Here is a 27,959-nt window from a genome sequence, read left to right as displayed (position 1 = left end):
CTTGGGCTCAAGCAATCCTCCTGCCTCTGCCTTCCCAGTAGCTGGGACTACAGGGGCATCCCACCATCTCTGGCTAATTTAAAAAATTTTTCTTTCATAAAGATGGTATCTCCCTTTGTTGATCGAGCTGGTTAACTCCCGGCCTCAAGTGATTCTCCATCTGTAGCCTCCCAAAATGCTGAGATAATAGGCATGAGCCATCGCGCCCAGTCACTATCTTTAATATTTCTGTCTCTGATTCCTTTTCTTATTGTATTTCTTTTTTCCTCCTGCCCACTCAACCACTCCCCAACATACCCTACCCTCAAATTCCAACCAATCAAAGCAAACAGAATGAGTTCTATTCTAGGAGAAGGGGATGGAGACCAATAAGCTAAAAACTGTTGAGAAACTATCACCTGAGCTGCTCAGAATCTGAAAGATAGGGAAAAGTCATCCTAAAGCTGTCCTACAGGGCCTGTGGGACAGAATGCTTTTGAATAATCAGTGGGGAGAATGGTACTTTTGTTGAAGCACATTACAGAGCTACTTTTCCTAGCCAAAGTCACACAACCCTTACCATGTCCACAGTAATTTGGCCCACCACCGTCTTGCCATGTTGCTGCCTGAAGGTCTTAATTCTTGCCTGCTCCTTAGGTATCAGGTCAGCCAATATGTCTTTCAAATTCTAAAAAGAAAAGTAGAAGGGCTAAGCAATGGTCTAAAAGTTTATTAGATTTCCTACAAAGTAGGTGTGTGAAGAATTTGCTTTTTAGAGCTGACTTTATCTGCCAGGGAAGTCTGGCCAACTACTCTGCATAAATGAGAGTAAAATAGTAGGCAGGTGGAGGAAGGAATGAGGAGTTAATGTTTAATGGGACAGCTTCTCAGTTTGGGCAGATAAAAGTTCTGGAGATGGATGGTTGCACAATAATGTTAACATATTTACTGCCACTGAACCATATACTTAAAAATGATTAAAATGGTAAATTTTATGTTACGTATATTTTACACTATTAAAACATTTAAAAGAATTAGGCAAATGTACTGATATTCCCATCTCACTATACCATTCAGTAAATTATTTGTTAAACAGTAGTATAATAATAATAGCAGCTATAACAATAACAATAATAATAAACACTCCCAGGAAATACTCAGGATAATAACAGGCCACGTGGTTGCCAAATCCTCTGCCCTAAGGTCAGGCCGGCCCCAGCGATTCTTATTCTTAGTCTTCTTTTCCAAACCTTACCGTAGAGGAAGCACTGGCATGCCGGGCTGCAAGAACAAGACAAGATGCATTCTGCAAAGCAAAAAAGAAAACCTTATGTAACTGTTACCCCTCCTTCCTTTGTATTAACAAGAAGGAGTTACAGTGACTCAACCTCTCTCTTCATCTTAGCCTCTTAGGGCAGTTTGACACAAGAAGCTGTAAAAGGCCCCGAACAGTTTGGAAGGAGTTACCACTATGGAGACAGCAGGAGGTTTAACTCTGCTTTTTTTCATTTATAGCTTCACTAGCATTCCTTGAACACAGTCTCTTTCCCATCATCTGGGTTCCAGAGCAGAGCAGTTGTCAATATTTTTGAGTGACTCCAAGGAAAACAAATGAAGAAACTGAGCAATTACTTAACACTGCTGTTAAGTTCTCTCGTGCACCTGGTCTTTTGGCAGCACTTCAACCTCTCTAGTCTGGGAAAGACCACAGGCAGAGGGCAGCCTTTCACAACGGTACTTCTGACCCTCCTGGAAAAAGCACAAAGATTATCTACAAAGAAGCTGACAGAAGACTACTCATTAGCAGAAATGGAAACTTACAAAGTTTCTAAGAGTGTCAAAATAAAATAATTAGTTTGGCTGGGCGCGGTGGCTCATGCCTGTAATCCCAGCACTTTGGGATGCTGAGGTGGGTGGATCACCTGAGGTCAGGAGTTCAAGACCAGCCTGGCCAACATGGTGAAGTATCTCTACTAAAAATACAAAAATTAGCCTGCTGTGGTATGGGCGGGCACCTGTAATCCCAGCTACTCAGGAGGCTGAGGTGGGAGAATGGCTTAAACCTGGGAGGCAGAGGTTGCAGTGAGCCAAGATTGCGCCATTGCACTCCAGCCTGGGCAAATGAGCAAGACTCTGTCAAAAAAAAAAAAAGAGAGAGAGAAAATAATTAGTTTAGACAGGTAGTTTCTTTTCCCTCAAAGAAAAACTACATCTATGAGAAGATTGTCAAGTTGCAATAAAGTTCAAACACCAATTTTGTGAGTTTTCTTTTTTTTCGAGACAGAGTTTCACTCTTGTTGCCCAGATTGGAATGCAATGGCATGATCTCAGCTCACCGCAACCTCCACCTTCTGGGTTCAAGCGATTCTCCTGCCTCAGCCTCCCTAGTAGCTAGGATTACAGGCATGCACCACCATGCCCAGCTAATTTTTTTTTGTATTTTTAGAAGAGATGGGGTTTTGGCCGGGCGCGGTGGCTCAAGCCTGTAATCCCAGCACTTTGGGAGGCCGAGACGGGCGGATCACGAGGTCAGGAGATCGAGACCATCCTGGCGAACACTGTGAAACCCCGTCTCTACTAAAAATACAAAAACTAGCCGGGCGAGGTGGCGGGCGCCTGTAGTCCCAGCTACTCGGGAGGCTGAGGCAGGAGAATGGCGTAAACCCGGGAGGCGGAGCTTGCAGTGAGCTGAGATCCGGCCACTGCACTCCAGCCTGGGCGACAGAGCGAGACTCCGCCTCAAAAAAAAAAAAAAAAAAAAGAAGAGATGGGGTTTCACCATGTTGGCCAGGCTGGTCTCAAACTCCTGGCCTCAGGTGATCTGCCTGCCTCGGCCTCTCAAAGTGCTGGGATTACTGGCATAAGCCACCGCACTAGGCCATACACCAACTTTGAAATAAGATGACCAATTAGGTTACTAACTAGGAATATGGCCTGAGGCAAGGAAATTAATTTTTCTGTAGTAGATTTTGAAAACAAATTGAGATAATCAAATCAAGCCTAAGTTTTCTGCTCTATAAAATGGTTCTAACACCACGCACCTTACAGAATAGTCCCATGATAATTAAATTACAGTGGACATAAAAGTGCTTTGCAAACTTAGAAGACTACACACAGAAATAAACTAATCCTGGAGCAAGGTTGCACCTGTCCTCCTTTTGTCAAAAGGCCAGAGACACCTTTTCTTGCTCTCTGTGTAGAAAATTGCTACATGCCTGGGGTGAGAGTTCTATAGGGTTGAAGGCTTTTTAGAATTTTTTTTTTTTTTTTTGAGATGGAGTCTCACTCTGTCACCCACACTGGAGTGCAGTGGCACGATCTCGGCCAACTGCAAACTCTGGCTCCTGAGTTCAAGTGATTCTCGTGCCTCAGCCTCCTGGGTAGCTGGGATTACAGGCACACGCCACCATGCTTGGCTAATTTTTGTATTTTTAGTAGAGACAGAGTTTCATCATGTTGTCTAGGCTGGTCTCAAACTCCTGACATCTGGTGATATGCCTACCTCGGCCTCCCAGATTTTTAGAATTTTTAAAATTTAGTTCCCCTATTTCTGCTGGGGCGGAGAGGAGGATTGAAAAGAGGCCCTTCAGAAAGGTCACTCTTTCCCCCAGGCTGGAGTATAGTGGCATGTTCACAGTTCACTGTAGCCTTGAATTCCTAGGCTCAAGTGATACTCCCACCTCAGCCTCCTGAGTAGCCGGGACTACAGGCGCACATCACCAAGCCCGGCTAATTAAAAAAAAAAAAAAAATTTGTAGAAATGGGGTCTTGCTATGTTGCCCAGGCTGGTCTCCAGTGATCCTGGGCTCAAGTGATCCTCCATTCTCAGCCTCCCAAATGCTGGGATTACAGGTATGCAACACCGCACCCCACCAGAAAAGATTACTTTTAAAAGAATCAATCCAAAGGTAAATTCAGAGAGCATAGACCAAGCCAGTATGTTCCTAAAGCAAAGGAGGAACACCTCAACTAGTTACCAGGGCTGTCCTTAACTCCTTTTCTTAACGTCCTAAAGAGTCTCCTCTTTCTTATTGAGGATCATTTGAGCAAGAAATAGGCAGCACAAACAGCCCTTCAAAGCCCTTACACCCTACATGGGCAAATAGGAAGCTGAACCCAGCACTGAAGATGTTAACTTTGCTCGCTGTTTCTTTCTCTCTCTCTCTCTTTTTTTCTTTTTCTTTCTTTCACAAAAAAAGTGGGCAAAGAAAACATGCTAATAACTTCAAACTATTGTTCTACAGAGTTAACCTTGTTTAAGCTATTCCATGGTTTAAAGTCCCACAGATTCTCTATTATAGAGGCCCCTTGTCCCAGAGACTACATCAGTCCAGCAGGAGACCTTTTAATTGTGGGTGTGGTGATTTTTTTTAAAATTATATATTTTAAACTTTTTTTATAGAGACGGGGGTCTTGCTATATTGTCCCGGCTGGTTTCGAACTCCTGGGCTCAAGCGATCCTCCTACCTCAGTCTCCCTTAGTGCTGAGATTACAGGCATGAGCCACTGCAACCAGCTGACTTTCTGTTTTGTTTTGAGACAGCGTCTTGCTCTGTTGCCCAGGCTGAGTGCAGTGGCTTGATCTCGGCTCCCTGCAACCTCTGCCTCCCAGGTTCAAGCGATTCTCCTGCCTCAGCCTCTCGAATAGCCAGGACTACAGGCACCCGCCACCATGCCCAGCTAATTTTTGTAGTTTTTTAGTAGAGACAGGGTTTCACCACGTTGGCCAGGCTGGTCTCAAACGCCTGACCTCAAATGATCTACTTGCCTTAGCCTCCTAAAGTGCTGGGAATACAGGAATGAGCCACAGTGCCCGGCAGATTTTCTGTTTTTTGTTTGTTTGTTTTTGAGAAAGAGTGTCAAACTGCAACCCAGGCTGGAGTGCAATGGCACGATCTTGGCTCACTGCAACCTCCGTCTCCTGGGTTCATGCGATTCTCCTGCCTCAGCCCCCGAGTAGCTAAGATTACAGGTGCACACCAACACACCTGGCTAATTTTTTGTATTTTTAGTAGAGATGGAGTTTCACTATGTTGGCCAGACTGGTCTTGAACTTCTGACCTCGTGATCCACCCACCTCGGCCTCTCAAAGTGCTGGGATTACAGGTGTGAGCCACCACGCCCAGCTCAGCCTTTCTGTTTTTAAAGAGTCTACAGGGAACATCATATGAAAGAAGTTGAGGTCTCTCCATAATTTTTCCATTTCTAAACCATCTTGAAGTTTCTATAATGGTTGGCCAGGCGCAGTGGTTTATGTTGTAATTGGAGGGTGGGTGGATCACTTGAGGTCAGTTTGAGACCAGCCTGGTCAACATGGTAAAACCCCCACATCTACTAAAAATAATTTCTACTACACTTCTCTACGACTTGCTGGCTAACTCTAGCCAAATCATTTAACCTTTCTGTGCCTCAGTTTCCACATCTGTATAAGGGGAAACAATAATAATGCCTGCTTCAAAGGATTGTTATGAAGATTAAGTGTGTCAATATTTACAAAGCATTTAAAACTGTGTCTGGCACAGCCCAAGTGCTATGTGTTTGTTACATAATAAATATGATAGCTACTTTCTTTTTTTAATTTTTTTGAGACGGAATCTCGCTCTGTCGCCCAGGCTGGAGTGCAGTAGCGCAATCTCCACTTACAGCAAGCTCGGCTTTCCAGGTTCACGCCGTTCTCCTGCCTCAGCCTCCCAAGCAGCTGAGACTACAGGTGCCTGTCACCACGCCCAGCTAATTTTTTTTGTATTTTTAGTAGAGACGGGGTTTCACTGTGTTAGCCAGGATGGTCTCGATCTCCTGACCTCGTGATCCACCCGCCTTGGCCTCCCAAAGTGCTGGGATTACAAATGTGAGTCACCACACCCGGCCTATGATAGCCACTTTCTAGCACCCTTCGGTGTCAGGTTCAGTCATGTTTTTTGCTAAACCTGAAGCTTAAAAAAAACAAAGATATCAGAGGAATTTTAAAGGCAGCAATTCATTGGTAAAAGGGTAGAGTAGAAAAAATTCAACTTAGGACAGCTTTATCTAATGCTGTGGAGTACAGAGCACTTGATTTGGAGTTAGGAAAGGAAATCTGAGTTCTAAGTTCTAGCTCCATTACTAATTAACTAAGACAACCAAAGCAAAACAATTAACTACTATTTATCTTCCCATTTCCATAATTAACACTTAAACTACTTAGAGTCTGATTCTCAGGCTCCAATAAGGACATATATGCAAAAGTAGTCAAGTCTTGTTACTTAAAATGTGACCTCCTCACCAGAAGTATTAACATTTCTTGGGCCTCAGACCTACTGAATCCAAACAGTTTAGATATGGAGTTACCAAGGACCAAGTCCTAAATTAACTTTCTGCCACTTTCCCACTGTGTTATCTTGGCTATGTAACCTAATTTTTAAGTCTCAGTTGTTACATTTCTAAAATGGTAACAATAAAAGCCAATTTCAGAGTAGTTAACTAAATAAAATAATATTCTTTTTTTTTTTTTTTTTTTTTTTTTTTGAGACGGAGTCTTGCTCTTTCGCCCGGGCTGGAGTGCAGTGGCCGGATCTCAGCTCACTGCAAGCTCCGCCTCCCGGGTTTTACGCCATTCTCCTGCCTCAGCCTCCGGAGTAGCTGGGACTACAGGCGCCCGCCACCTCGCCCGGCTAGTTTTTTGTATTTTTAGTAGAGACGGGGTTTCACCGTGTTAGCCAGGATGGTCTCGATCTCCTGACCTCGTGATCCGCCCGTCTCGGCCTCCCAAAGTGCTGGGATTACAGGCTTGAGCCACCGCGCCCGGCCAAAATAAAATAATATTCATAAAAGCATCTAGAACAGTGCCTTGTGCATAGCTGAATTCAGTAAATATTTGTTTCTTAGAAATGCGTTGGCCTATTACCTACCATCAAGTGTCAGAACTTCCTGGAGTGGGATCCCAGGAAAGAGGCAGTCAAGCCTGAGGCAGAGGTGAATGGATAATTCCTTCCAGCTGTGAAATACAAAATAAAGTCCCAATTTTCTTTCTTTTCTTTCTTTTCTTTTTTTTTAAACAGCCATCAAGGAAAAGATACCAGTTTTCTTTTTAAGGGCTTTTTGACCAAGAAGGGAGGAGTCTCAGGGAGAGGAAATAAATTTAACTAACCCACCAGCAGAGCAAATGACTCTAGACAGGAGGTGCTTGAGGACTGTCACACCAAAGGCTACACATCATTTCCTCTACCCCGTGGCTGCCAAAGAAAGCTGCTGAATGGCTCTGAACAGTACATTCAGGTTATATTCACTGATGAGACAGGTAGATTACAAACCTCTGAATCATCCCTAAACATGGACCTCCCAGCTTCTCCCCTAACCCTGGAGGTGTGACAGTTGGGCTTTTGGTTTCTGGATGCACGCCACCTGTAGAGTCACCTTACTGGAACAGCAGCTCTCAGGTGAATCAGGCAGTCATCTCACTCAATAGGTCAATTCCTTCATGGGGAGAGTTGGAGAGGGTTACTTCCAAAGACAAGGGCCTGGCTCACAATGTCTGACAGCCAGTATTCTCTATAGTGTGGAGGTGGTGTTATCACAATTACTAAGAGGTTCCCCGCCCGCCCCCCCACCCCCCGCAATCACTAAGAGCTCGTTTGTTGCCAACCCTTACAAGAACTCCTCTAGTGAGTCTGCTATTATTGATAGAGGTGGGCTGTAGCCCTGAAATGTGGTAAGATGAAAAAACATAAAAATTGAAAGAGGCCAGGTGTGGTGACTCACACCTTCCTTTGTTCTCCTCTGCCTTTGCCTCCTTTCAAAAGTTCTGTTGCAGCCGGGTGCGGTGGCTCATGCCTGTAATCCCAGTACTTTGGGAGGCCGAGGCGGGCAGATCACGAGGTCAGGAGATCAAGACCATCCTGGCTAACACGGTGAAACCCTGTCTCTATTAAAAAAAAAAATACAAAAAATTAGCCAGGTGTGGTGGCGGGCGCCTGTAGTCCCAGTTACTCGGGAGGCTGAGGCAGGAGAATGGCGTAAACTCGGGAGGCGGAGCTTGCAGTGAGCTGAGATCCGGCCACTGCACTCCAGCCTGGCTGACAGAGGGAGACTCCATCTCAAAAAAAAAAAAAAAAAAAAAAGGCCGGGCGCGATGGCTCACGCCTGTAATCCCAGCACTTTGGGAGGCCGAGGCGGGCGGATCACGAGGTCAGGAGATGGAGACCATCCCGGCAAACACGGTCAAACCCCATCTCTACTAAAAATACAAAAAAAAAAAAAAAAAAAATTAGCCGAGCGTAGTGGTGGGCGCCTGTAGTCGCAGGTTCTCGGGAGGCTGAGGCAGGAGAACGGCCTGAACCCGGGAGGCGGCGGACCTTGCAGTGAGCGGAGATCGCGCCACTGCACTCCAGCCTGGGCGACAGAGCGACACTCCGTCTCAAAAAAAAAAAGTTCTAAGTTGCTAGCCAATCGGGACAAATACAAAATGCGAGGTCCCATTCCAGCCAATGGAAACTGGACACAGCAATAGGGTGGATGTGCCGCCAGGTTATAAATGACCCTGTCTCCTTTGTTCGGTGTAGTCTCGTGGCAAAACTGCTGGCGTGTACCCTTTCTGCAGAAAGTATAAAAATGGCCTTGATGGCCAGGCGCAGTGCCTCACGCCTGTAATCCCAGCACTTTGGGAGGCCAAGGCGGGCGAATCATGAGGTCAGGAGATCGAGACCATCCTGGCTAACACGGTGAAACCCCGTCTCTACTAAACAAACAAACAAACAACAAAAAAAAGCTGGGTGTCATGGTGGGCGCCTGTAGTCCCAGCTACTTGGGAGGCTGAGGCAGGAGAATGGCGTGAACCCGGGAGACGGAGCTTGCAGTGAGCCAAGTTGGCGCCACTGCACTCCAGCCTGAGTGACAGAGCGAGATTCCATCTCAAAAGAAAAAAAGGCCTTGCTGAGTAAATTTATGTTCAAGTGTTGTTTTTTTACAGCTCCAGGGAACAAGCATTTCAAACAGGAGGCTGAGGCAAAAGAATCGCTTGAACCCAGGAGGCTGAAGCTGCAGTGAGCTGAGATTGTGCTACAGCTCCAGCCTGGGCAACAGAGGAGACTCTTTCAAAAATCAAAACAATCCCACTTACTCAATATAGGTTATTTTCCTCTTACTCCTTAGCCTATTATCATCACAGTCCCATATCTAGCACCCTCAACCTACAGTCAAGCAGCCAAATTTTCTTTGATTTTCCATCCTAGGCACATCCAGAGTCTGTCTGTCCTGCTGCATAGCCAGGATATGTCCTACCACATATCCACATAACCAACGTTAAAACCTTGGGGGAGGCTGGGCACAGTGGCTCATGCCTACAATCCCAGCATTTCTGAATTAAAAGGCAAGACTCCCATCTCTAGAAAATATAATTTTAAAAATTAGAAAACAGGCTGGACACAGCTCTCGCCTGTAATCCCAGCACTTTGGGAGGCCAAAGCGGGTGGATCACCTGATGTCAGGAGTTCAAGACCAGCTTGGCCAACATGGCGAAACCCCGTCTCTACTGAAAATATAAAAATTAGCCAGGCGTGGTGGCACACGCCTGTAGTCCCAACTACTCGGGAGGCTGAGGCAGGAGAATCGCTTGGACCCGAGAGGCAGAGGTTGCAGTGAGCTGAGATCGCGCCACTGCACTCCAGCTTGGGTGACAGAGCAAGACTCCGTCTCAAAATAATAATACTAAAAAAAATTTAGAAAACGAAACAAAAAAATCTTGGGGAAGAAGCTCCTGATTTTAACAGGGACTTCATCCTTCATCAACAAAAGATCAGGACTGGCTTAGCTGATGGAGCAAACACAATACACTAATAACCAGTAGGAAAAAATCCTGTGCTACAGGCACTTCCAATGCAGAAGGAACAACTTGCATTCAGAGAAAATGAACACAAATAGGACAAAGGCTCCTCTCTCCCCAGAACCAGGTCAGAGAACTAAAGCCATTTAATGTGTGTGTTTCACAATGGTGATACTGGAAGTCGGTTTGGCACTACACGGTCAGGCCACTTAAAAGCCTGAGCAGAGTAATCTACAGATTTCATACTTTGACCTCCTTCATACTCACAGACATTTCCTTAATAATTCTACCTGCCGGCCGGGCGCGGTGGCTCAAGCCTGTAATCCCAGCACTTTGGGAGGCCGAGACGGGCGGATCACGAGGTCAGGAGATCGAGACCATCCTGGCTAACACAGTGAAACCCCGTCTCTACTAAAAATACAAAAAACTAGCCGGGCGAGGTGGCGGCGCCTGTAGTCCCAGCTACTCGGGAGGCTGAGGCAGGAGAATGGCGTGAACCCGGGAGGCGGAGCTTGCAGTGAGCTGCGATCTGGCCACTGCACTCCAGCCTGGGTGACAGAGCGAGCCTCCGTCTCAAAAAAAAAAAAAAAATCTACCTGCCATTTTCCAACAGTCTCCTCACGTGAACAGTCGCTGATCACGGCCGGGTGCAGTGGCTCATGCCTGTAATCCCAGCACTTTTGGGAGGCCAAGGTAGGCCGATCACCTGAGGTCAGAGGTTCAAGACCAGTCTGGCCAACATGGTGAAACCCTGTCTCTATTAAAAATATAAAAATTAGCCAGGTGTGGTGGTGCACGCCTGTAATCTCAGCTAATCGGAGGCTGAGAAAGGACAATTGCTTGAACCCAGGAGGCAGAGGTTGCAATGAGCTGAGATCATGCCACTGTACTCCTGCCTGGGTGACAGAGCAAGACTCCATCTCAAAAAAAAAAAAGATGCACTGATCACTCAGTAAGGAGGACTGCAAAAGACACTCCTCCAGCTTCCATCTTCAGAAAGGAATCACAAGTCTATTTTTGTTTTTTGAGACAGAGTCTCTGTCACCCAGGCTAGCTAGAGTGCAGTGGTGCGATATCGGTTCACTGAAACTTCTGCCCCCTGGGTTCAAGCGATTCTCCTGCCTCAGCCTCCTGAGTAGCTGGGATTATAGGCACCTGCCACCGTACCCAGCCAGGAATCACAAGTCTTAAACTTTCCTTTCAGTAGAAACACTTACTATTCGTTTCTTTTTTTTTTGAGACGAGTCTCACTCTATTGCCCAGGCTGGAGTGCGGTGGCATGATCTCAGCTCTCTGCAACCTCCGCCACCCCCATTCAAAGTGATTTTCATGCCTCAGCCTCCCTAGTAGCTGGGATTACAAGCACCTGCCACCACGACTGGCTAATTTGTATATTTTTAGTGGAGAAGGGGTTTCACCATGTTAGCCAGGCTGGTCTTGAACTCCTGACCTCAAGTGATCTGCCCGCCTCAGTCTCCCAAAGTGCTGGGATTACAGGCGTGAGCCACTGTGCCCGGCCAACCCTTGCTGTACTTTAATAAACTTTTTTTTTTTTTTTTTTTCCTGAGATGAGTCTCCCTTTGTTGCCCAGGCTGGAGTGCACTGGTGCAATATCGGCTCACTGCAAGCTCCGCCTCCCGGGTTTACGCCATTCTCCTGCCTCAGCCTCTCGAGTAGCTGGGACTACAGGGGCCCGCCACCTCGTCTGGCTAGTTTTTTGTATTTTTTTAGTAGAGACGGGGTTTCACCGTGTTAGCCAGGATGGTCTTGATCTCCTGACCTCATGATCCGCCCGTCTCGACCTCCCAAAGCGCTGGGATTACAGGCTTGAGCCACCGCGCCTGGCCCAAACTTTTTTTTTTTTAAGAGACAAGGTCTTGCTATGTTGCCAGGCTGATCTCAAACTACTGACCTCGAGTGATCCTCCTACCTCAGCCTCCCAAAGTGCTGGAATTACAGACATGAGCCACCATGCCTAGCTAATATTTCTTGGCCGGGCATGGTGGCTCATGCCTGTATTCCCAGCACTTTGGGAGGCTGAGGTGGGTGGATCACGAGGTCAGGAGAATGAGACCATCCTGGCCAACATGCTGAAACTCCATCTCTACTAAAAACACAAAAATTAGCTCGGCGTGGCGGTGCGCGCCTATAGTCCCAGCTACTCAGGAGGCTGAGGCAGGAGAACCACTTGAACCCGGGAGGCAGAGGTTGCAGTGAGCCGAGATCACACCACTGCACTCTAGCCTGAGTGACAGAGCAAGACTCCATCTCAAGAAAAAAAAAAAATTCTTGAACACCTACTTATTATGTGTACACTAAGTATATACTAGTGAATAAAGAATATAGGATCTGCGACCATAATACTTTCTCAGGAATTAGAAACTATTCCCTTACTTCTGCTAGGAGTTCTTACAACTCTGCTAGGAATGCTTACAAGTTTTACCTCCCTGACACTTTAGGGATTTACAAGAAACTTTTCCAGATCCCATCCTACTCTGCAGAATCATTATCTGAAGGTAGGATCCAGGAATCTGCAACATAAGCAAGTATTATAGGTAACAATGCCCACTGTGAGTTTACAGACCTTTTAAAGTAGCATCATGTTAAAAGAAATACAGAGGGCTGGGTGCAGTGGCTCATGCGTGTAATCCCAGCACTTTGAGAAGCTGAGACTGGCAGACTGCTTGAGCCCAGGAGTTCAAAACCAGTCTGGACAACATGGCAAAACCCTGTCTCTAAAAAAACTACAAAAAAATTAGCCAGGCGTGGCTGTGGTCCCAGGTACTCGGGAGGATTGCTTGAGCCCATGAGGTTGAGGCTGTAGTAATAGCAAGCCATGTTCACACTACTGTACTCCAGCCCAGGTGACAGAGTGAGAGACACTGTCTCAAAAACCCCCAAAACAAAGAACTAAGGAATTTGGGCAGCTGAAGCAAAGTTGAAGCAAGAACTAAAAGATAATCAGATGCTAAGAAAGATTTATTGCTAAAGTTGCCTCATTACGGTTTTAAATTTCACATCCTACTCAACTCCATTGCATAAAGCATTGACACAGGGCTGAAGGAATCATTGTGTGGCTTTATTGAAATCCACCAAGTCTGGTTTCCCTTCTGCTGTCCCTTAGATTTTAAGTCAGGAATGCCAACTTTATCACTGCTACCTACCATACTGTTCTTGCTGCCTCTCCATGCATTCATTCACCTGCTACCAACCTAAAGGCCACCAGGAAGATCAAATGCGATCATCTCACCACTAACACCCCATAGGCTTCCCCTGCCATTCTAGTATCAAGGAATCACCGTTACTTTGGGTAGGCTGATAGTCAAAGTGAAGGCACAGAGATACGAGCCCTTGCCTTTAAAAAATTTGGGTTTTAAGTGGCCGGGCGCGGTGACTCAAGCCTGTAATCCCAGCACTTTGGGAGGCCGTAGACGGGCAGATCACGAAGTCAGGAGATCGAGACCATCCTGGCTAACACAGTGAAACCCCGTCTCTACTAAAAAATGCAAAAAACTAGCCGGGCGAGGTGGCGGGCGCCTGTAGTCCCAGCTACTCCGGAGGCTGAGGCAGGAGAATGGCATAAACCCGGGAGGCGGAGCTTGCAGTGAGCTGAGATCCGGCCACTGCACTCCAGCCTGGGCGACAGAGTGAGACTCCGTCTCAAAAAAAAAAAAAAAAATTTGGGTTTTAAAACCTAACTAAATATTTTGCAGGACAAAACCAACTCGGTTTTGTTGAACCCAATTTCTGAGTAGGACTTATACATGTGATGCTGTACAGTGGTGTAAGTCCAATGTAAAGAAACCATTGGTTCCTTTGCATTTAAGTGTCTTGAAAAAGTCTAGACGTAATCTAGAAACATCTTTGAATTGATTTATTCAGTTTCAAACATACTAGCTTGAAGAAGTAATTTTCAGTGGCTCAAGAGACAGTTCCCTTTAGCTAGGGTTGGTTAAGCATCTTGACTTCAAAAGTCCAGAAGTGAACTGTAGCCCAACTTCAATTCCTAGCCCAAATCCAAACCCAGATCATCTGTGAAAAGAAATTTTGATGTCACAAAACTAAGTCACCCACAGATAATACTAAGGCTATTGCTTAGCATTAATTCACTTGGATAAACAAGAAGTCAAATAATCTCAAAGCTCTCTGAGTTAGCTTCTCTAACTCAGGTGTTTTAAATTATGTGACAGTGAGAGTAGAACGAACAATAGAACAATGACTAAATCACATTTTGTCTCCTAGTAAGATTAAAAAAATTCTCCAGTCTGGCCAATATGGTGAATTCCCATCTCTACCAAATATACAAAAAATTAGCTGGGCGTGGTGGTGCACACCTGCTAACCCCAGCTACTCAGGAGGCTGAGTCACGAGAATTGCTTAAGCCTGGGAGGCAGAGGTTACACGACAGGAGATTACTTCACTGCACTCCAGCCTGAATGACAGAGTGAGACTCTGTTTCAAAAAAAAAAAAAAATTTTTTCTTCTCAGAAAAGTAAAACTACACCTGACGCTGAGACTCAAAGTGGTAAGAGTCAGTTCTCACTGGTGAGAAATTACTGCCTCCCAAAGTCTACTTTATTAGCAAAAGTAAAATTACCAATTATGACTACAATTATCCACAGGCCAATCTAGAAAGCGCAGGCAGGTGCCAGCAATGCTGACAAGCCAACAAGCTTCTTGGTATCCTGGTCATATTGCTTATTTCTCAGAAGATTTCCAGTCCTGAGTGTATTGGGCTTTGCTACGCTTTTTTTTTTTTTCCCCTTGAGACGGAGTTTCGCTCTTGTTGCCCAGGCTGGAGGGCAATGGCGTGATCTCGGCTCACCACAACATCCGCCTCCCAGGTTTGAGTGATTCTCCTGCCTCAGCCTCCCAAGTTGCTGGGATTACAGGCGTCCGCCACCATGCCTGGCTAATTTTGCATTTTTCGTAGAGATGGGGTTTCTCCATGTTGGTCAGGCTGGTCTCGAATTCCCAACCTCAGGTGATCCATCCACCTCCGCCTCCCAAAGTGCTGAGATTGCAGGTGTGAGTCACCGTGCCTGTCCTACTTTTAAGGGTCAAAAGCCTTCTAATAGCTTTCAATTGATAGGTTACTAGGATCGTCAGGCCATCTCTAATAGGAAAATAATGGTACCATAATTACGTAGCTCTCTCACCCCAGAAGTGTTCTGAGCTTCCATATGGGCTTAAGGAGCAAAATAAATTCAATAGGTAAATCCTAAGACTTTTTCACATTCACTGTAGGGTTAGACTCTCTGGTCTGGGTTAGCAGCTCCGAAATGAGTTAATTATAGTGTCCCCTATTCGGCCAAAACGCTATCTAGAACTTGCTTCATTTCCCAAGAGGTTCCCTTACCCTTTCCCCAGCAGCAGAAGCAACAGCCAAGTAAGACAAGCATCTCCCAAATGCTCAGCTAGTACTTTCCACTGGGTGGAAGAACCAAGGTAAATCTCACAAGTTTCACTTTGCGCCAACCATGAAAAATAATGCACAGCAGGCCAGGTGCAGTGGTTCACACCTGTAATCCCAGCACTTTGGGAAGCTGAGGCAGGAAGATCACTTGAGCTCAGGAGTTCAAGACCAGCCTGGGCAACATAAGGAGACGCCGCCTCCACTAAAAATAAAAAGATTAGCCTGGTGTGGCGGTGCACACCTGTGGTCCCAGCTACTTGGGAGGCTGAAGTGGGAGGATTGCTTGAGCCCAAGAGAGACTCAAGCTGCAGGGAGCCTTGGTCACACCAGAAGACTCCAGCTTGAGTGACAGAGCAATATCCTGTCTCAAAAAAAAAAAAAAAAATTACATACAGCAAGCCAAAACCATCCTAAGGCTTTCCTTTCCTTTAGGTGCTGTCAGCTTTAAATTATCCGCAGGAAAAACTGAGTTCTTTGCAGAAGTCAAGGTCACTTGTGGGACTGTCCCCTGCTTGGATGAGAGGGCTGGGACTCCCTCAGCACAGCATTTTCTGTCTAAAAGGGCCAAGTTACCTAGAACTAAAAGTACTGGCAATTTGAAATTGAAGGCATCATTACCTGCAACAGTATTTCCATGGCCAATACCAAGTAAAGGACCCCAAAGAAGGAGAGAAAGTTCCTGGATAAAGTAGACTTAAGATCAACGGCATAACCTGGGTAAGCAAGTAGTATGACGGTCATGTGACCTTGGCATTACTATCTCTTGCCGAGGATCTTCATTTATTGGCCTGCTGTTTGGTGGAACCACCTTTCTGGTTCTTTCTCCAATCATATATGATAGTCATGCAGGACGCTGTACAGAAATGCTCCACCTCACCCAAGCTCCTCCTATATAAAAAGTGCAAGAGTCCCAAGGACAAAGAGGAGGGCCTGAAGGACCCATTCTTGTGCTCGGCGTGGTCACCGAAGGTTTAAATAATAGACTTGGGGAAATGGAAACAGGCAGTTCGGGAACTGACAATGCCCTTCCTATAAAGCAGAGGACGAAATTAGCGACTGCTCCAGAGTGAGCACATCTCTTCACTCCCGCTCCCTCCACCAAACTGAATGTTAACTCCAGTGGAACACCACATCTCTTCTCTACCAGAGGTTCCTGTCTCAGCTCCTTCCTATTTCAGGGCCACGCATCCCCTTCCCTTTCATTTCAGACATGCGGGGTGACAGCAGGGTCGGCCTCCTCACGCGCTCTGGACTGCCGGCCGAGGGCGGGCGGCGTGCATTTCACCCCCAGGAGACATAAGGGAAGCGCGGCACATGGTCCCGGGAGCTTCACGCAGGGCTGGCGGCCAGCCAAGCGCAGGGCCCTTTAAGGCGCGCAGGGTGCGCACGGGTGTGGGAGGGAGACCCCGGCGCCGGAGGGCCTGCGGTCGCCTCAGCCCCACCCTGGGACGGCGTGCTCCCTCCCCTCGCTGCTCACCTTGGTTCCCAAGAGCCGGGCGGCCGCAGTGAGTAAAGCCATGGCGGGCGATCTCCGGGATCTGGTGGGGAGGTAAGAAGGGGAGAGAGCTGCGGCAGGAACAGGAGCAGCCGCCGCTGCACCAGAGGCCGCGCCAACGGGTGGACAAGGTTGAAAGGAGGCGGCTGAGGGAAAGGGTAGACGAACCGGCGGCGGCGCCCAGCCCGGGGTCCTCAGCGAGGCCCCGCCCGCTGGCCGGAACCCGAGCCCGCCCCTCTCAGGGACTCTCCCTGGGCCCGGCCATTGGTCCGGTATGAAAGTGGGGCGGGACCTGAGCCCTTGACAGCAGTTGTGACGGGGAGGATTGGACCGCCCGGATTAGGGCTAATTAAGGGTGTATGGGTGGCGGGCGGGGGAGTGCGGGTGGCCAAGTACGTGCCTGAGAACTCAGTTAACTTCCCTCTTGGCTTTTCCCTTTGACCTTAGCACGTTTGGGGTTATCTCTGAGGCGAATACTAAAGGAGACGCTCCAGGACTCGATCTTTGAAGGTCCTTGGAGCCAATTCCTTAATAAGCTATCATGGAAACTGATCATTGCCTGCTCCTCCTACCGCCTTGGCACGCTTTCTTGAGGAATGTCTTTGGTTAATGGCTTCATGGCCATGGAGGCGACATCATGTGGACAACAGGCTATGATGCCAGAGTTAGCTGCTTGGTGGAGATCATTTGAGGTCAGCAGAGGCCACGACATTATAGATACTAACAGACCCCGATATGGGGAGAAAAGCAAAAGCAGGAGCCTAAATATCCAGTGCTTTGTGAGCTGTCAGTTCTATGTATAATGGCAGGAAATCCAAGTCTTAACAACTGCCCCCTTACTATGAAGGCTTACAAAGCCAGCCACAGTCTCTGGGTCATGGGCATTAGTCTCACTGCCACTCTGGTCACGTAACCCCACACAGCAGTCCACCCCACTTTAGACATAGATTATGAGCCGCAGACTAACCCCTCATCGAAGATCCCCTTTTGTCACATCATTCTCTAGGGCCTCTGGGCCACCTCTCCTACTTGGCAACCTTTTTTTTTTTTTTTTTTTTTTTTTTTTTTTGAGTCTTGCTCTGTCGCCCAGGCTGGAGTGCAGTGGCGCGATCTCAGCTCACTGCAAGCTCCGCCTCTGGGGTTCACGCCATTCTCCTGCCTCAGCCTCCCCAGTAGCTGGGACTTACAGGCGCCCGCCACCTCGCCCAGCTAATTTTTTGTATTTTTAGTAGAGATGGGGTTTCACCGTGTTAGCCAGGATGATCTCGATTTCCTGACCTCGTGATCCACCCGCCTCAGCCTCCCAAAGTGCTGGAATTACAGGCGTGAGCCACCGCACCCAGCCACTTGGCAATCTATGCTCTCTCATCCTGTGCTCCCCAGAGACCGTGACACGACCCTGAAGTGATATTCTGCACCACTTTCTAACTCCTCTGGGTAGACAAGGCTTCAGGACCTTTGTGCCTCCGCAAGCCTGTCGTAGTCATTGACCCAAGGGTAGAGGGGAACTGACCCAAGGACCAGTGCATCTTATCCACAAACCTCCAGCCCCAAGTGAACAACCTTTTTTTTTTTTTTTTGAGACAGAGTCTCGCTCTGTAGCCCAGGCTGGAATGCAGTGGTACTATCTCAGCTCACTGCAACCTCTGCCTCACGGGTTCAAGTGATTTTCCTACCTCAGCCTCCCGAGTAGCTGGGATTATAGGTACCCGCCACCATGCCCAGCTAATTTTTGTATTCTTAGTAGAGACAGGGTTTTGCCATGTTGGTCAGGCTGGTCTCGAAATCCTGACCTCAGGTGATCCACCCACCTCGGGCTCCCAAAGTACTGGGATTACAGGCGTGAGCCACTGCGCCCAGCTGTGAATAGCCCTTTTGTCTCACCACATAGCAGTAACAAGGATCAGAGGTCTCAGTATCCATCTAAGCCAGGTTTAGACAGATAGATCTCCTTTACAAAGAACTGAGTTTCTAGCTTGGACTTGAAAAAGAGAAAGAAAATCGCTATTTTCTCTTCTTAATTTTCTTTATACCCAACTTCACACCTAACAACCAATGCTCTTCTGGCCTGGGGATCAGATAGTTAGGTCTCAGGAAAAAACTTTAGGGAATGCTCCAGAGGAACACTGACCTCAGCTACCTCCCTGGTGACTTCAAAGCTTCACTGATCAATATTTGCTCCCAATTTAGCATCTCATAAAGGATTTCCACATAACTCTACAATAGTCTGAACTGGTTCCTTTTCTCTGGTTAATTATCCACAGAGACTAACCAGCAGACCACAGGACTGAACTTCAGTGCCCCAGGATGAGACTACCAAAGGGACAATTTTTGGAGGCCACAGGAGGTCTTGGAGCTTTAGTGATTGGGTGGGGAACAGCAATGCTCTAACCCTCTCCAGAGCCCTAGTGCCATGGGGACTTTATGGACTTGCTTTGAAGTTGTCCAATCCTGACATCGACTGCTGTAAGGGCACTTGGAAAGCACAGGATCAAAGGGGCTAACTGGCATCTTCCAGGAGCTGGCCTAGATTCCTTCTCAACACTGATGGGACCTGGGGAGATGGACAGAGTGTTAAGGAAGAAAGATTGGCATGAATAAAACAGCCAAGTGAGCTCTAGGTTCAAGTATAACTAAGTGCTTGGGAACTTGAAGGGGCAAGTGAGAGAAGGCTGAGAATTCAGGTTGTTGTGACCTTAGGAGGGCCTCTTTAAAAATGTAGGGAGGCAATAGCACCCCCTGGTGGCAAAGGACAAGTGGGCTAATAAAACCTAAATTTAAACCCTTAAACTACACGGGTAAACCAAACTCCTGTATTTAGTAGATAACAGCTAAAACTTAAACTGGAGGATCCCTTACTATCTGCAGATACTATGTAAATGTGGAACATGCAGTATCTTTTTTTTTTTTTTTGGAGATGGAGTCTCATTCTGTCGCCCAGGCTGGAGTGCAGTGGTGTGATCTTGGCTCACTGCAACCTCCACCTCCCGAGTGGCGCACGCCACCACGCCTGGCTAATTTTTTTTTTTTCTATTTTAGTAGAGATGGGGTTTCACCATGTTGCCCAGGCTGGTCTCCAAAGTGCTAGGATTACAGGCATGAGCCACTGTGCCTGGCCTGGAATGTGCATTATCTTAATCTTCACAACAACTCTAAATTTCATAGGTATTAAAAAATAAAAAGAAGAGAAAACCAAGACTTAGATGAAATATCCTACCCAGTGTCATAGCTTGTAATTGGTATAGCTATAAATTCAGACCAAGGTCAGCATTACTAAGCTATATTTCTTTTTCTTTTTTTTTTTTTGAGATGGAGTCTCACTCTGTCACCCAGGCTGGAGTGCAGTGGCACAATCTCAGCTGTCAGCTCACTGCAACCTCTGCCTCCCTGGTTCAAGTGATTCTCCTGCCTCAGCCTCCCGAGTAGCTGGGATTACAGGTACGTGCCACCACGTTCAGCTAATTTTTGTATTTTTAGTAGAGATGAGGTTTCACCATGTTGGCCAGGTTGGTCACAGCACCTGGCCCTAAGCTGTATTTCTTCCATGATGATTGTGATTTTTTTTTTTTAACATTTATTTTATTTTATTTTTATTTTTATTTTTTTTGAGGCGGAGTCTTGCTCTGTCACCCAGGCTGCAGTGCAGTGGCCGGATCTCAGCTCACTGCAAACTCCGCCTCCCGGGTTCACGCCATTCTCCTGCCTCAGCCTCCCGAGTAGCTGGGATTACAGGCGCCCGCCACCTCGTCCGGCTAGTTTTTTGTATTTTTTAGTAGAGACGGGGTTTCACTGTGTTAGCCAGGATGGTTTCGATCTCCTGACCTCGTGATCCGCCCGTCTCGGCCTCCCAAAGTGCTGGGATTACAGGCTTGAGCCACCGCGCCCAGCCTTTTTTTTGAGAGAAGGCTTTGCTCTGTAACCCAGGCTGGAATGCAGTGGCATGATCATCGCTCATGCTGCCCGACTTCCTGGCCTCAAGCGATCCTCTCACCTCACTCTCCAAAGCAGCTGGGACTACAGGCACTTACCACCACACCTGGCTAATTTTTCCTATTTTTTTTTTTTTTGGTAGAGACAGGGTCTTGCTATGTTGCCCAGGCTGGTCTTGAACTCCTGGGCTCAAGTGATCCTCCTTCCTTGGTCTCCCAAAGTGTTGGGATTACAAGCATGAGCCACCACATCTGGCAATTGTAAACTATCAGCTGTAACTGTCAGAGATTTTTGAGTCATTGTCAACTGTCTCCTGGAAACATCAACTCACTATGTTGCTATATTTAAAGATATTTCGGCTGAGCACGGTGGCTCATGCCGTAATCCCAGAACTTTGGGAGGCCGAGGTGGGTGGATCACAAGGTCAGGAGATCGAGACCATCCTGGCTAACACGGTGAAACCCCGTCTCTACTAAAAATACAAAAAATTAGCTGGGCGTGGTGGCAGGCGCCTGTAGTCCCAGCTACTCGGGAGGCTGAGGCAGGAGAATGGCGTGAACCCGGGAGGTGGAGCTTGCAGTGAGATGCGCTCCAGCCTGGGCAACAGAGCAAGACTCCGTCTCAAAAAAAAAAAAAAGATATTTAAGCCAAGCAAGGTGGAATGTGCCTGTAATTTCAGTTGCTAGGGAGGCTGAGGCAGGAGGATTGCTTGAGCCCAGGAGTTTGAGGCTATAGTGCCTAATGATCATGCCTGTGAATAGCCACTGTACTCAGATTGGACAACATAGTGAGAACTTGTCTCTAAAAAAATAAATAAAAATAAAAGATAAGGAACTATAGTCTTACTCATCTGTAAAGACTTTCACATCCATACATGAACTAGATAATAAATGGTGACTGACAGAATACATAAAGTTGGAGAGACAAACATTTAGCATTTGAAATGACCAGAAAGGGGGCTGGGTGTGGTTTCTTATGCCAGTAATCCCAGGAGTGGTAGTCTCAGCACTTTGGAAGGCCAAGGCAGGAGGATCACCTGAGACCAGGAATTCAAGACCACTCTGGGCAACATGATGAAATTCTACCTCAACAAAAAATGTACAAAGCCAGTTCAGGTGGTGTGCGCCTATAGTCCCAGCTACTGGGGCAGCTGAGGTTGGAGGATCAGTTGAGCTCAGAAGGTTGAGGCTACAGTGAGCCATGATCACTGCACTCCATGTACTCCATTCCAGCCTGGGCGACTGAGCAAGCTTGTCTCAAAACTACAGCCCAGGCCCGGTGGCTCACACCTCTAATCCAGCATTTTGGGAGGCCGAGACAGGCAGATCACTTGAGGTCAGGAGTTTGAGACCAGCCTGGTCAACATGTTGAAACCCCGTTTCTACTAAAATTACAAAAATTAGGCCGGGCGCGGTGGCTCATGCCTGTAATCCCAGCACTTTGGGAGGCTGAGATGGGCGGATCACCTGAGGTTGGGAGTTCGAGACCAGCCTGACCAACATGGAGAAACCCCGTCTTTACTAAAAATACAAAATTAGCCAGGTGTGGTGGTGCATGCCTGTAATCCCAGCTACTTGGGATGCTGAGGTAGGAGAATCCTATGAGCAGGGGAAGCGGAGGTTGCAGTGAGCCGAGATTGCATCCCTGCACTCCAGCCTGGGCGACAAAGCAAGACTCTGTCTCAAACAACAGCAAAAACAAAAAATGACCAGAAAGGTAAAAGGGGTGTCTTATAAAGAATAGTCAGGAAAAATGGCTGAACAGAGGATATAATGCTTTTCCACTATAGATTACTAGAATCAGAGGGCATACATTCAAACTTGGAGACAGTTTTTCAAGCCATATTTAAAAAATACTACTTTAGGCCGGGCGCGGTGCCTCAAGCCTGTAATCCCAGCACTTTGGGAGGCCGAGGCGGGTGGATCACGAGGTCAGGAGATCGAGACCCTCCTGGCTAACACAGTGAAACCCCGTCTCTACTAAAAATACAAAAAAAAACTAGCCCGGCGCGGTGGCGGGCGCCTGTAGTCCCAGCTACAGGCTGAGGCGGGAGAATGGCGGGAACCCGGGAGGCGGAGCTTGCAGTGAGCTGAGATCGCGCCACTGCACTCCAGCCTGGGCGACACAGAGAGACTCTGTCTCAAAAAAAAAAAAAAAAAAAAAGTACTACTTTATACAGCCAATTGGAGATTCCACTACGTAGAATGAGGTATAACAGAAAGACCACTAGACTAGGGATTAGAGGATCATTGGGGTTGAAGTCTTGGCTCCTCGCTGACTAGCAAGACACTTAATCTCTCTGAGCTTAGTTTCTTCATCTATAAAATAGGAATAAATTCTATTTCTTAGAGTTGTAAAGATTAAAGCAGGCAAGGTGGCTCACATTTGTAATCGCGGCACTTTGGAAGGCCAAGAGGACCACTGGAGACCAGGAGTTTGAGACTGGCCTGGGCAAAACAGCAAGACCCTATCTCTACGAAACATTTTTTAAGTTAGTTGGGCCTGGTGACGCGCGCCTGTAGTCCCAGCTACTCAGGAGGCTGAGGTGGGAGGATTGCTGGAGCCTGGGAGGTGGAGGTTGCAGTGAGCCATAATCTCACAACTGTACTCCAGCCTGGACAACAGAGCAAAACCCTGTCTCAAACAAAGAAAAAAAAAGAGTGTGTATGTGCTTGTTATACAAGTATTCAACATATATTATTTCCCTTCCCCCTGCTGTTTATTCCTATTTATTTATGACAGTCTGGCTCTGTCACCCAGGCTGTGGAGTGCAGTGGCAAGATCTCAGCTCACGGCAACCTCCTGGGCCCAAGCCACCCTCCCACCTCAGCCTCCTGAGTGGCTGGGACTGCAGACGTGCCCTGCCTGGTTAATTTTTGTATTTTTTGTAGAGATGGGGCTTCTCCATGTTGCCCAGGCTGGTCTCGAACTCCTGAACTCAAGTGATCTGCTGCCTCAGCCTCCGAAACTGCTGGGATTACAGGCGTGAACCACTGCACCTGGCCCCTGTCCTATATTTAAAGGAATATTGTACCTATGAATCCTTTTTAAGTTAAAAAAATTCTGCAAAACGTTTTTTTTTTTTTTGGCCAGGCAGTGGCTCATGCCTGTAATCCCAGCATTTCGGGAGGCCAAAGTGGGTGGATCATTTCAGATCAGGAGTTCGAGATCAGACTGGCCAACATGGTGAAACCCCGTCTGTACTAAAAATACAAAAATTAGCCGGGCATGGTGGTGGGCGCCTATAGTCCCAGTTACTTGGGAGGCTGAGGCAGGAGGATCACTTGAACCCGGAAGGTGGAGGTTGCAGTGAGTCGAGATCATGCCACGTCACTTTTTTTGTTTCTTTTTTTTTGAGACAGGGTCTTGCTCTGTCGCCCAGGCTGAAGTGCAGTGGCGAGATCATGACTCACTGCAATCTCGACCTCCCTAGCTCAAGCAGTCCTCCCACCTTAGCCTGCTGAGTAGACAGGACTACAGATGCCTGCCACTATACCCAGCTAATTTTTTTGCGTAGACAGGGTCCTGCTATGTTGCCCAGGGTGGTCTCAAACTCCTGGGCTCAAATGATCCTCCTGCCTCAGTCTCCCAAAGTGTTGGGATTATAGGTGTGAGCTGCTGCATCTGGCCTAAACTTTTTTTTTTTTTTTTTTGAGACAGAGTCTCGCTCTGTCTCCCAGGCTGGACTGCAGTGGCCGGATCTCAGCTCACTGCAAGCTCTGCTTCCTGGGTTTACGCCATTCTCCTGCCTCAGCCTCCCGAGTAGCTGGGACTACAGGCGCCCGCCACCTCGCCCGGCTAGTTTTTTGTATTTTTTTAGTAGAGACGGGGTTTCACTGTGTTAGCCAGGATGGTCTCGATCTCCTGACCTCGTGATCCGCCCGTCTCGGCCTCCCAAAGTGCTGGGATTACAGGCTTGTGTCACCGCGCCCAGCCTCTAAACTTTTTTTTGAGTCTCACTTTATTGCCCAGGCTGAAGTGCAGTGGCGCAATCTTCACTGCAACCTCTGCCTCCCTAGTAGCTGGGACTACGGGTGCATGGCACTACACCTGGCTAATTTTTGTGTTTTGGTAGAGATGGGTTTTTGGCATGTTGGCCAGGCTTGGTCTCAAACTCCTGGCCTCAACTGATCCGTCTGCCTTGGCCTCCCCAAGTGCTGGGATTACAGGCATGAGCCACTGTGCCCAGCCCTAAAACTTATTTCTAAAGGACTAAATTTTCACATAATAAACTTTCCTGTTATATCGGTACTTCATTTAACACTGTCTTCGGAAGTGTTTATTAAAGTTTTAACATTTTACTGATAAATTAAGAAGGCATCTGAAGCTTAAATCAGATTTACAAGGTTAAGAGTATATGCTCTACCAAATACTGGGCTATAATAATTTATTATAATGAACCTCCAAAGGGTTCAGATAAATTCATGGATTCCTTGTGATATGAATTAAAACATGTGCAAAGCCTGGCATGGTGGTGCTTGCCTGTAATCCTAGAAACTCAGGAGGCCAAGGCAGGAAGATTGCTTGAAGCCAGGAGTTAGAGGCTGCAATGAGTTATGATCATGCCATTTCACTCCAGCCTGAGCAACAGAGCAAGACCCCTGTCTTGCTAAGATAATAATAATAATAATAAAATAAGAGGTTTGCAAAGTGTATCTTCCTGCCAGGCACGGTGACTCACGCCTGTAATCCCAACACTTTGGGAGGCTGAGGTGGGCGGATTACTTGAAGCCAGGAGTTTGAGACCAGCCTGGCCAACATGGTGAAACACTGTCTCTACAAAAAACTCAAAAATTAGCTAGGCATGATGGCACATGCCTGTAATCCCAGCTACTTGGGAGGCTGAGTCAGGAGAATCGCTTGAACCGGGAGGCGGAGGTTGCAGTAACCCAAGATTGCACCACTGTACTTTAGTCTGGGCGACAGAGCGAGACTCTGCCTCAGGACAAAATTTAAAAAATTTAAAAACCCACAAAGTGTATCCTTAATCAAGCCTAGAAGGTAACATCCGTCCTTTCCTATATAGGACATACCCTTGTGTACCAATGACAAAGTCTCTCCAGCTGGAGAGTTCTTAACAGCTGTACTTCGACAAACCAGTAAGGTGCATCACAAGTAACTTGTTACTGATTAACATTAAATGTATTTATTTAAAACTATGAATAATTTGTTTCCTAAATTAAAACTGTTTTAAGTTTCCAGAAGAGTACTCTCTTGATTGTATTTGAGACAGAGTCTCACTCTGTTGCCTAGGCTAGAGTGCAGTAGTGCAATCACAGCTCAGTGCAGCCTCAGCCTCCTGGGTTCGAGATCTTGCCACCTTGGCCTCCAGAGTCGCTGGGACCACAGGTGCACACAATTATGCCGGCTAATTTTTGTATTTTTTGTAGAGATGGGGTCTCATTATATTGCCTAGGCCAGTCTCAAACTCCTGGACTCAAGCGATCCTCCCACTTGGCCTCCCTAAGTGTTGGGATTATGGGCATGAGCCACTGCACCCGGCTTGAAGAGTACTCTCATTTATACTTCTGATAACCTTTCTGATGGAAGAGAAAGGAATTTTTAGGCACGAAGCAGGAAATGGACAGAACCTTGGGTATACTTTCAGGAGCATGAAAAAATGTAATTATTACTTATATGTATCATAGAAGAAAAAAATAAGGTTTATAATAGTTGGTTTGGAAAACTAGAGAGAACACAGCATTTCTTATGGCTGATGGGAGAAGATGGAATTAACACCAGATTGATATTAGTTGACAACAAATATCAGAGTGCTTGCTCTGTGCTCTAGTTAATGTGTCAGATTTCATAGGGATTTTTGGTACAAGAAAGCTTTGTGGAATATATGCATTCTATGTGTCAGGCTTAGTGCAAGGTATTATTAGAAAAAAAAGACTTAAAATAGAAGCTACTCTATAGCTATATTAGATCAGATTGGCACTTGGGAAAGATAGCTTATAGACCCAGTTTTGCCATTAAATACAGAACTTCATGAAGTTCTATGGCTTTTCTGGCCCTCAGCTTCTTCATCTATAAAATGGGCAGAGGTGAACCAGACAACCTCTAAGGTTTCTTTAGATTCTAAAATTTTTAAAACCTTTGAAATGTTTATTCAGGTCTTCTCTCCTTGAGGTGTTCCTGGGAGATAATTCCATTTGAAATCCTGAGACAACCACACCTCAGGATCAGGGTGTTTAAGAATTTTCCGCTGGGCGCAGTGGCTCACACCTGTAATCCCAGCACTTGGGGAGGCTGAGGCGGGTGACCACGAGGTCAGGAGATCGAGACCATCCTGGCTAACATGGTGAAACCCCACCTCTACTAAAAATACAAAAAAATTAGCTGGTGCGGGCCAGGCGCGATGGCTCAAGCCTGTAATCCCAGCACTTTGGGAGGCCAAGGCAGGTGGATCACGACATCAGGAGATCGAGACCATCCTGGCTAACACGGTGAAACCCCGTCTCTACTAAAAATACAAAAAATTGGCTGGACGTGGTGGCAGGTGCCTATAGTCCCAGCTACTCGGGAGGCTGAGGTAGGAGAATGGCGTTAACCCGGGAGGTGAAGCTTGCAGTGAGCCGAGATCATGCCACTGCACTCCAGCCTGGGCGACAGAGCGAGACTCGGTCTCACAAAAAAAAAAAATTAGCTGGTGCGGTGGCGGGTGCCTGTAGTCCCAGCTACTCGGGAGGCTGAGTCAGGATAATGGCGTGAACCTGGGAGGTGGAGCTTGCAGTGAGCCGAGATCGCGCCATTGCACGCCAGCCTAGGCGATAGAGCAGGACTCTGTCTTAGGAAAAAAAAAAAAAAGGAAAAGAAAAAAAGAAGTTTCCAAAAGAAGGTATCTTTTAGGTTTTTCATCCCTATGCCCCAGTCTAGAATCTCTACACACAGAAGTGTGGACAGACTTATAGTCTAGATTGACAATGGCTAGTGATAGAGATAAGAAAGATACACTTTATTATTGCCACTGGCATCAAATTTAAAAGCTTAGGCTGGCAAGCAAGGCCTCTCATTAAACAACATTCCTTACCTCGTCTGTCCCTATCCGAAAAAGCCCTTACTTTTCAGCTGAGTTGGTCACATCCATTTTCCCCTTCCTGTCTCTGTTCTTGCTGGTCCCTCCATCTAGATGGGGAGGGAAGGAAGAATAATGCATGTCCATTATTTCCTTCAAGACCAAGCTCTGTCTTACTTTATGTTTCAACAGCCATGAACACAAGGGATTTCTAGAATTCTACACTACCATACACTTATGTTCCCCTGCTTCCTCATGGAGGTTCCTCTCTTCTCCAAAATTAGACCCTAAAGACATGGTATTGAGTAGGCACTGACTGAAAGCT

The 27,959-nt window shown here is 46.9% G+C and overlaps 1 protein-coding gene across 2 annotated transcripts in view; it reads right to left on the bottom strand.

Moving 5' to 3' along the window:
• Window positions 1-16,913, bottom strand: part of CS (citrate synthase) — a 31,531-nt gene extending 14,618 nt beyond the window's left edge. The window contains exons 1-4 of one of the 2 annotated variants that reach the window (XM_033221683.1): window positions 16,669-16,913; window positions 6,867-6,952; window positions 1,235-1,285; window positions 560-667 (exon numbers count right to left, since the gene is read on the bottom strand). In XM_033221683.1, the coding sequence (XP_033077574.1) occupies window positions 560-667; window positions 1,235-1,285; window positions 6,867-6,869 (162 nt within the window). In that variant the 5' untranslated portion in view covers window positions 6,870-6,952; window positions 16,669-16,913. The remainder of the gene's footprint in view (window positions 1-559; window positions 668-1,234; window positions 1,286-6,866; window positions 6,953-16,668) is intronic. The other variant, XM_033221682.1, reaches the window with a different exon arrangement.
• Window positions 16,914-27,959: the final 11,046 nt, after the last annotated feature.

This window comes from Trachypithecus francoisi, unplaced genomic scaffold (assembly GCF_009764315.1).
Source record: "Trachypithecus francoisi isolate TF-2019V2 unplaced genomic scaffold, Tfra_2.0 Lachesis_group11, whole genome shotgun sequence".
In the NCBI taxonomy this organism is placed as follows: Eukaryota; Metazoa; Chordata; class Mammalia; order Primates; family Cercopithecidae; genus Trachypithecus; species Trachypithecus francoisi.
The sequence above is the reverse complement of the archived record's forward strand: the minus strand, read 5'-3'. Positions and strand labels throughout refer to the sequence as shown.